Source organism: Fulmarus glacialis, unplaced genomic scaffold (genome assembly GCF_000690835.1).
Source record: "Fulmarus glacialis isolate BGI_N327 unplaced genomic scaffold, ASM69083v1 scaffold6201, whole genome shotgun sequence".
NCBI classification, from domain to species: Eukaryota; Metazoa; Chordata; class Aves; order Procellariiformes; family Procellariidae; genus Fulmarus; species Fulmarus glacialis.
This window is the reverse complement of record NW_009190854.1, coordinates 2,912-13,578: the sequence shown is the minus strand read 5'-3', so window position 1 is coordinate 13,578 and position 10,667 is coordinate 2,912. Positions and strand designations below refer to the sequence as shown.

The 10,667-nt window shown below is 38.0% G+C and overlaps 1 protein-coding gene across 1 annotated transcript; it reads left to right on the top strand.

Annotated features, from left to right (window-relative positions):
• The first annotated feature begins 1,360 nt into the window (after positions 1-1,360).
• Positions 1,361-2,305, top strand: LOC104083091 (olfactory receptor 2A12-like). Its single transcript, XM_009586457.1, has one exon. It carries the CDS (start codon positions 1,361-1,363, stop codon positions 2,303-2,305), a length of 945 nt encoding a protein of 314 aa, XP_009584752.1.
• The last annotated feature ends 8,362 nt before the right edge of the window (positions 2,306-10,667 follow it).

Below are 10,667 nucleotides of genomic sequence, written 5' to 3'. Positions count from 1 at the left end.
GAAAAATTCAAGCATTTGTAGAATTTCTCTTATATATTATACAAGTGAAATTTGACTTTTCTATTAAATAACAAACAATGTCATTCATGTAGTCAAGAAAGTCTCATTCTTAGCTGAAAACTTTGTAAATGGAATTACGGGTGTACATAAGCTAAACCCATTTGTATTTGTATTTCTAGCTGATAAATAAACACAGGAAACCCAGGACATACTCCACTTCTGTTTAGGCACTTAATGAGTGTGCTGAATCAAGGGATAAAATGCTGTGTCATTTTTTCTGTAATCACAGGAGAAAAAAGGGATTTCTGGTTTTGTATGTTAATCAGCCACCTTTACTAAGAGCGTTCTCTTGATCATGTAGAAGGCATGAAGCAGTTTTGATTCCCAAGTCAATAACACCTTGAGGTACATGTAAGATTCTTCACTTATGGGACCTGAATTTCAACTTCACTTTTTAAAGTCTAGGAAAATCCAAATCTTCAATGAATCTTAGGAGAGTTAAATGTTCAATAAGACAAGCATATATTATTTCCCTATTTTCCACCTCCTCCACCTCCCCATTTAAGATATCATTGAAATTACTGCATTTTTTTAAAGCAAAAATCTGGATGCTGACCATTCATAATGTTTCTTTGACTACAACAGCATCTTTAACCTTTTTTTTTTTTTTTGTAGCCTTGAACAGAAAATTGGAGTTTTAACTGTAAAAATACATTTCATGTCAGTATTATTTTTCATTTTTGCTTGGAAATCTACCACTGAGTGAAAAACAATTTTGACTAGCTCCAGTTTTCTGGAAATTATAGTCTATGATTATATTGGTTTTGCTTGGTAGAGTGAGAGTGATCCAAAAGAAGAATTACAGACTGACTTCTGCTCATATATAACCTTCACTGTACAGTCTAACATTCTCATCCAAAAGAGGACAGGCGGATTGCATTCTGGAAGTGCATGTGTGACTGCATTTTGTGTAATAGGTGGGGTGAAGACCACCGAATTGACTTGCCCAGTTGTAGACTGAGCCTAATGTTAGCTGAGATGAGTGACACTTCTCATTCCTGTACATAGTAGGGTCAAAGAAATAGTTCAGCTAGGAAGCAATTCCTCTGGTCCTTATGATAAGATACATCACTCATACGAGCATATTCTTTCTGTTGAGTGTAAGTGAAGTCTGGACAATTAGTTCAGATGCAGATATCTACACTATACACTTCTATAATTAATAGGAATCCGATTATCTCTATGTTGTGTCCAAAATTATGTAGGAGAAAGAAAATTCTATGCATAGGACAACCATGGCTGTTTAATATCTTACCTATCTCTCTATCACAGGCTATTTATTCTGATCACTGAAGAGAGCATGGTTCCAAACAGAAACAACAGTCAAACACTACTGACAGAATTCATCCTCTTAGGTCTGCCTGGTGATCCAAAGTTGCAGCGATTCATACTTGGCTTCTTCACCCTTATCTACATTATAACATTGCTAGGAAATTTACTTATCTTCTGTCTTATCCACCTGGATCCTCATCTGCATATTCCAATGTACTACTTCCTCAGGCATTTATCTCTCATAGATATATGTTACCCTTCCAGCACTTTTCTTCCATTGCTCATTAGCTTTGTAGCTCAGAGAAGAACTATCTCATTAACTGGCTGTGCAATTCAAATGTACATGTTTCTTGTGCTGGCAACTACTGAATGCATCCTCCTGGCAGTCATGGCCTACGACCGACGTGTGGCCATATGTCTCCCACTCCACTACACAATGACCATGAGCAACAGGAAGTGTGTTGCATTAACTTCACTCTCATGGGCGAGTGGCCTGGTACTGCCAATCGCGCACACTGTCCTGACGTGGAGGCTGCCTTACTGTGGTCCCAATGTGATTGATCACTTCTTCTGTGAGATGCCTGCTGTACTGCAGCTGGCATGTGCTGATACATATCTGATCAAGCTGGTCACTCAAGTGGGATGTCTCTTCACCCTGTTGATGCCTACCACTTTCATTATTTTCTCCTACATGGACATTTTGGTAGCAATTTTGAAGATAAACTCTGCCAAGGGAAGAGAAAAGGCCTTCTCCACTTGCCTCTCACATTTGATGGTTGTAGTTCTGTTTTATGGAAGTGCCATCTACATGTACATGAAACCAAACTCTTTCCATTCCCCTCAGAAGGACAAAATCATCTCTATCTTATATAATATTCTTACCCCAATGTTAAATCCAATTATTTACAGCCTGAGGAACATGGAGATCAAGAAAGCATTGGTGAGGCTTATTAAAAGGGAAACATGGCCCTAGGTAACACAGAATATAGAGGTGTTTATGTATGGAACTCCCATTTAATCATAGAGGGTTGGATTCATAAGTGCATACATTTACAGTGTAGAAATGGCCATCTGAACTACTCACGCTGGACTGCCTTTACAGTTATTAGGGAAAACCAGCACAATTAATATGCAATTCAACACACTAAATGAGACATCTGAAATAATTAAATAAACATTGCTCTGAAATTACCTATTGCTCTCCACTGACTGTTAAAGAAGTCTATGATGACTATTTCGTATACAGATGCCTAATTCACATATTTCTAAAAGTACTTATATTATTTTTTTCTCCTGAAATCCCATGTTTTAATAATAATTGGAGTACTGTTACTAGGAAGTAAGTGCATGAATATCCTTCTATTTCTTTGCATAAGCATAAGGTCTAAAAAGAGACTAAAGAAACAAAATATGTAAGGTTCACTAGGAGATGGGAACTGTGAGTGCCATTCATTTCCTCTAACTTTAATTTAAAAACCCAGAGGCCTACATTTTCAAAGAAACTTCTTCATGGGGGTAGCATACATGACATACATGATGACATATATGACATACATAATTCAGGATTGTTCTAAGAATTTAACAGAAAGGAGGACTACAATCCTGTGTCTGGAAGCTCTTCTGGGTGTTGCTTAATATTAAACTATAGCCATTTAATGTTGTCTTTTGATGTCTATCTTTGGATGCAATGTGTGACATTATGTAAATTATGACATTATGCTCCCTGCTTGTTATAGGGTTAGGTTAGTTGCATTGCACCCCAAAATTCTCATTAAAATCTAGGATTATCAAATTCTTAAGTGATATGAAGAGCCTATATGCCACTATTTATCTGTACTCTACCTATTTTAGCTTTATAGAATTAAATGCTATAGACTAGTCCTGTAAGCTATAGAGTTTGAAACTGTTATTATTTTTAATGTTTCTGTTATGTATAGAATAGATACTATTAGTTCAAAAGAAATGACCTAGTCAGACTAACAAGGTACTAAATAGAAACAAAAGACACTCATCCCCTAGAGGGTGCTGCCCATAATTTACAGGGTTTTTTTTTTTGTTGGATTTCTAAGAAATGGTCTGATGTGATTCCTCCTATTTTTTTTTCTTTTTACTCACTTTCTTAGTAATTTTTTAGTACATTTTCCCATTTCAAGTGAATTTTATTGTCAGCTAGAGTTCTTAATGGTATTGATTGCCTATGTTTCATAAAAAAAGTCTGTTCTTCAGTCCAAGCAAGGGGCAATTAGAGCTCACATGTTTCCATGTTACGTAACAGTAGTCAGTTGATACGGTTAATCAACTAAACAAGCCACGCTGATATTCCATTAAAAATCTCAGTTTCTTTCAAGCCAAGGAATAAAGAACATGGAATGACATTGAGAGTATTAGGAAAGTGGCACTAGAGTATAACTAAGAGACGAGGAGCACAGGTCACAGTTTTGCCATGGAAATTGAGCAACAGCAATGATGGGGGATATGGAAGACACCATGATTATTTTAGCGGGTGTAGGTATCACAAAACTAAAGAAAATCCAGGATTGGTTTAGGTACTTGAACGCACCTATGTAGTGCTGCTTAAGGTGCCCAACATTAACTCATCTGGGCCCCAGCTGATGCTTCAGAGTGCACATCTTTCCTGTGCCATAAAGACATCCCTGGATAGTCATCCTAAGAACATAAGAACACTAAAATGGCTCTAGACCTTTCATGGACCAACAGGCTAAAGGTAGAGGAAATGAATATCATTCCCAGCTCCCAGTTTTTCTATCTGTACCAACCAGCATTCTATCAAATTATTTAAAAGCCAAATGTAGAGGTGAGAAACATTCTCAACATGCATCTTAGATAAAACTACTCATTTTTGGAGGTAACAAGAGTTTATTATTGCATATGCTGTCATTACCATCCACTGGGTCTCAGTCCCTGGGAATATTTCCAAGCACATGTAATTTATTAGTATATAAACTGGTCTACTTTCAAATTAAGCTTAAAAAAACCTCAAAAATTAATTTCAAATTCATGCTTCATATTACACAGTCATTCTACTTTAGTAGAAATCATAAATAATGACAAAACATAATACAATGAAGGGGGAATGTGTCAAGGAATAGATGGAATTCATGGAGAATACATGACAAAAAAGTCTTGAGGTGATAGATAAAGGTACAATTTGGGAGCAAAGTTTGTATTCTCATGAATCTAAAAACATAGTGTGCATTTTAGCTTATTTTGGCTTTGTTTTCATTTATGTCACTCATTTAATATTTGTATCACAGTTAATGTTTTCTTCACAAAAAAAAATAAAACAATAGAACAATAAAATAATTTCTATGTGGGACTGCTATACACTTATGGAGGAAGAAACAAACAATGGCTTACAGGCCTTGCTTTGAAAGCTATAGAATCACTCACTTGAACTTATATATTAGGATGAGATGTACAATGCCTTACTACTACACCTTATAGAGCATTTATTTATCTTTGGTGATTAGGAAGGAATTACAGATATGTAGCTGATATAATACCTTGAATATGAAAAAAAATTTAGGTTTAGTCTATCCACTTTGAAGATAATTAAAAGCATGAGAACTTTATCATAGTAGGAACATTTTGTTAAGATACATAGTTCTTAAAAGTGAATTTTAACGCTAAGCTTTACAGTTTTTCAGGATAGATTTGGAATAGATTCCATTTAAAGTTAAGACAGTTAATGTATGCATCTGAATATAGGAATCAATATGTGAGCCAGGTTTCTAAACCCTGAACAGTATCTGAAATGTAGATTCAGTCAATGCAGTCTGGACTTAATTCACAGTCATCCATTATGAGATATCTGAGAATATCCCAAAAATTCCACACATATGTGGCAAACACAATGCAGAATGTATGGAAGATCTGTGTTATTTTGGGGGGGAAAAAAGACATATAGGCAGAGCACTCATGGAACTAGATCCCTACTTAGGGGCATTTGAATCCTGCCCTCAGTGAAGCAATTCCGTTACTCTAAATCAAATACCTACTGATTGGATAGCTAAGTAGTTCTCTAGACTCCACAGACTGTATTAAAAAGTTCCCCACTGAGTATAATGGAAGTACAGAAGTTTAGCAGACAAGAAAACTCTTATATTTAGTTATCTAAATTTATCAACTGTAATCTTGAGCTTAATCCCATCATTGGTGGGGACCACCAGGTTTAAAATGACAGATTTTGTGCCAAAAAATACAGATGGGGTTCACTATTCCAGAAAAAGAATATTGATACCCAATTCATGGAGTAAGATCTCAATAGTTATATGCTTTATACTTTTTCTTTTTCTTTAAATCTAGCCCGATATTATTTCTTAACATATTTTGCAGTCTTCTAAATGCTGTGTGGAATTTTTGTTTTATTAAATACAAGTGCATTTTGCTTGCTTTTTTTACTCTGGGTGTGGGCTAATAGATTAATAGATTAAACAGATTTAAGATTTTGCTCATCAAAATTTGAAGGGGAAGTCCTAGGGGGCGGGATACAGTCTGCATTCATTTGGGGATATAAATCCTGCTGAGATAGGAGTGGAAGGCTGGGCCAAAAACTCAGGGTGAAAACTAGTGAGATACCATTCATACTGCCAAAAAGAACAGTTCTTGAACTAATAGAAATACTAAATTGTTCCAGCTTCAGTGTTGGAAAGAAAGATCCCGGAAGCAATCTAGTTACACGTGTTGTAGACCAGCAGAAATCAGGATGCAGTTGCTATTGCTGTTTTGCCCATGTTAAAATTTAGAATTAATTTCAAACCCATCACATGGTGAAAAATCATTTCCCACAGGCAACAGTAAAAAATGTATTTTGTAGTTCAGTAGCTCTTGAAGATCAGTGAAGAAGGAAAAGGCTGATTTAAGTAGCTTATCTTACGGGACTTTGATATGTGAATACCAAATAGCTATGCTCTTAATATCTCTTATCAACAAGAAATCTGTACCACGGTTATCTCTGCTATAAGTCTCATGCTTTTGACAGTCCTCAGAAGCATGACTTTGGACCAAAATTATGTAACTGAGTTGGAATTTATTTCCAACTTACATCCAATTTATTTCCAGGTATGTGACTGACTTAACATGCACCTGAACGACTTTCATACATCTGTGATACAAAATCCTGCCACGGAATGTCCTTAAATGTTCCATGGAAAAATTGTAGAAAATGTTTAAATCATTACTTTCATGAGACTAATAATTTCACTTCATCACATATTTCCAGGGCTACAGACATATCACAGTATAAGTTTCCTAATTCTCTAGCTTTTGAACACCAGATTAAAGATAACCAAAAGAATAACTTCAGTAAATTCATTCCTCTGAGCTTCCTTGAGCTTCCCACTTATTATTGCTGGGGGAACGAACCTACTTTTTAACTGCTGAAGATATGTATTATGAATACCACCTCTACCCATGATCCTTTCTACAGGTTTCTTAATATTCTCAGAACTAAGAAATGGTGCTTTTAAAACTTCTTTTGAAGACCGGATTCATTCACCTGCCTTCAGATATCTAAAATGGAGACACCTGTTTTTTGAGGTATTTGTCTAGATTCTTTTTATGCTCAATGGTGAGGTCTTCTACAGGGTGCTTAAGATCATCCTCAGGTAGATGACACTAACCATGTTTTAAATTGGACTGTTTCTCCCCTTTGACTATAAAGGGAGGCTAAAGCAATTGGCCCAGATACATATCTTCTTACTGGAGATACCTAAGTTAACACCAGATTATTCCTATCCTATTTTGTGGCACAGTTGATTTGGTCACAATATTTTCCACTTTATTGTTACGACTGTTTTTTGGGAACCAGAGGAGCTGGGGGAAAGTAGCAGAACACCAAAATCATTATCTGCATTTTCTCATCAAGAAGTCAGGGGCTCTTTGGAAAGCATATCAGAGACAATTGCATAGTTTCAATTGGGTAGATCCACCCTGCAAATGTAGCTTATGGACCCTCAATTTTGGCTAGTCCTCTAGACACAGCTGCCCTGTTTCAGATCAAAATCCTCTTTAGGCCTGGGTTTTAACTACAGAGCAGTGGCAGAACCATAGAACAAAGTCACTACACTCAGGTGGGAGGAACAGGTAGAGAAGGCCTAGATTTTTCTTGTGGAAGACAACATCTTCCAAACCACCCTGATGATTCCAGGGTAATGATCAATAAAAAGAGATGACTGCAATTGTCAGGATGATGATTGTACTGGCTCTGGCTGAGATGGAGTTAGTTTTCTTCATAGGAGATCCTGTGGTGCTGTGTTTTGGATTTGTGACTAAAACAGTCTTGATAACACACTGACATTTTACCTATTGGTGAACAATGCTCAATTATGATTAATTTCATGAGATCCACAGAAAGGCAAAGAAAACACATCTATCTTACTTGGACTGGGATGATAATCACCCATGGTCTGGCTACCAATTTAGTGCAGAGCTCTCTGTTCATGATCAGTTTGTACTGCAGTGGGACAGAGATGGCCATGTGAAGATCATAGGTCAGGGTAGCCAGAAGGACACATCCTGCAGTACCAAGCAAAACCATATTTATCTGGGCAGGACAACCAATGAAAGAGATACTTTGTCTTCCATTAGGAAGCTGAACAACATCTTTGGTAAGGGAACTGACATGTAACAGATCTCCAGTAAGGAAAAGTTCCTGAAAAAAGAAATATATATCAACGCAATAGGGAAGAGTCTTTCATTGTCATGAGGGCACAATGATCATGATGTTCCCCACAATGATCATGATGAAGAGGACCACAAACAGCAAACCTCTGCAGGTTTGGATGATTAGTAAATCCCAACAGAATAAACACAAATTCGCAGTGTGATTCCTTTCAACATCTGTGAAGAAAAGAGAAAGAGGAAAAAAAAAGTACTCCTTTAGGTTACTTAAAGCAATTCTTCTGTTCCTTTATTATTATTTGTGGTCATGAAGGATGGCATACAGCTCCCCTAATACTGCAGCAATCGACCTGAAAGTCCTGGTAGACGGCAAATTGAACTTGAGTCAGCAGGGTGCTTTTGCAGCAAAGGCAGCCAACTGCAACCTGGGTTGTATTAGAAGGAGTGTAGCCAGGAGGGTGAGAGAAATGATTCTTCCCCTCCATTTGGTACTTGTAAGACCCCATTTGCAGTACTGTGTCCAGTGCTTTCTAGGACAAGAAAGACATAGACATACGGGAGTGACTACAGGAAGGGCCACCAGGATAGTTAGTGGGCTGAAGCACAGAATGTATGCCAAGATGCTGAAAGAACTGTGTTTGTTCATTTTTTTAAGATAAGACAGCTCAGGAAAGGTCTTATCGCTGTCTTCTGCTACCTACTAGGAGGGTATAGAGAAGACAGAAACAGACTCTTCTGTGGGGTGCACAGGGATAGGACAAGAGGCAACACATGCAGTTGGTACCTTAACAGGTTCCTTTCAACTTAAATTATTCTTTCCATGAAGAAAACAAAGAAAAAATCCTTTGCATCTGACATGCCTGAAGGACGCTGTTGGATGAATATGGGAAAAGTGGTGTGATTTCTCTCATAATTTTTAAGATTCATTTTATGTACACAGAAAAAAAAAACCACAACCAACACACAAAACCAAACCAAACCAAACCAAACCAAACCAAGAAATGCAGAGAATATGATTATTTAAAGTAGTCTGTTCAGCATTTTCACTCTGACCCAGCAGCTAAACATTAAACATCACTAAGACGTTTTTGACACATCCATGTATGTCTATATCAATATACTTATCAGTGAGATGATAGAACATTTTTACTAAGAAATTTGTTTGAAACAGAGCCTGAATTCACCCTTTAATCAAACCACATTAATCTTGCCTACAAGTCAATGCAGTACACGCAAAAATGTATACAGTTCATGTATCTATATTGAAGTAACTGATATGTTCTAGACTAAGCCAGTGCTATTTCAGTTTGACTCTGCCTTTGCAGACTGTACACTCGAGACATAACTGATTTAAGAAATTATAACACAACTGTTTAAGCAACGTACTGTTAAGAAACTAATAAGTCATATTATCAATATCCTAATAAACATATCATTTTAAATTTAAAATTATATGCTTTTGCACACTATTACACACTACTATGAAGATACTGATTGCCACTCTTAGAGGTTATGAATCACGCATGATTGCTATTGAATTACAATTCCTTCCCCAAACAACTTAATATTAGGGTTCAAGCCCATACTTCCTTTCCCCATCCTTCCCCAAAAAGCCTTTTGTATGTTGGCATGATGGAAACTCCAGCGGGTTATCCAAGGGTGTTCCTTCTGGCATCCAAGTGGGCTTTGAGCCACGAATCAGCTTCATTACTGTCCATAGGTGTTGGCACTCCAACCTTTAAAAGATCCTTGCTTCTTTGGGCTTTACCCAATTTTATGTCTCATTCACTGTTTCTTCTATTTCTTGACACACTTTTCATCACCCTTGTACTTCCCTTTTTTCACCAGAACTCCTCCCAAACAAACCGGTGACACCGATCTACAAGAAGGGCCTGAAGGAGCATCTGGGGAACTACAGGCCTGTCAGTCTGATTTCGGTGCTAGGGAAGGTTATGGAGCAGGTCATCCTGAGTACCATCACACCGCATGTACAGGACAACCAGGTGATCAGGCCCAGTCAGCATGAGTTTATGAAAGGCAGGTCCTGCTTGCCTAACCTGATCACCTATGACAAGGTGATCCACTTAGTGGATGAGGGAAAGGCTGTGGATGTTGTTTACCTGGACTTTAGTAAAGCCTTTGACACTATTTCCCACAGCACTCTCCTGGAGAAACTGGCTGCTCATGGTGTGGACGGGCATACTCTTTGCTCGGTTAAAAAACTGGCTGGATGGCCAGGCCCAAAGAGTTGTGGTGAACAGAGTTAAATCCAGTTGGCAGCCGGTCACAAGTGGTGTTCCCCAGGACTCAGTATTGGGGCCAGTTCTGTGTAATATCTTTATCAACGATCTAGATGAGGGAATCAAGTGCATCCTCAGCAAGTTTGCAGACAACACCAAGTTGGGCGGGAGCGTTGATCTGCTTGAGGGTAGGAAGGCTCTACAGAGGGATCTGGACAGGCTGGATCGATGGGCCAAGGCCAACTGTATGAGATTCAACAAGGCTGAGTGCTGGGTCCTGCACTTGAGTCACAACAACCCCATGCAATGCTATAGGCTTGTGGAGGAGTTGGCTGGAAAGCTGCCCAGAGAAAAAGGACCTGGGGGTGTTGGTGAGCAGCTGGCTGAATATGAGCCGGCAGGGTGCCCAGGTGGCTAAGGTGGCCAATAGCATCCTGGCTTGTATCAGAAATA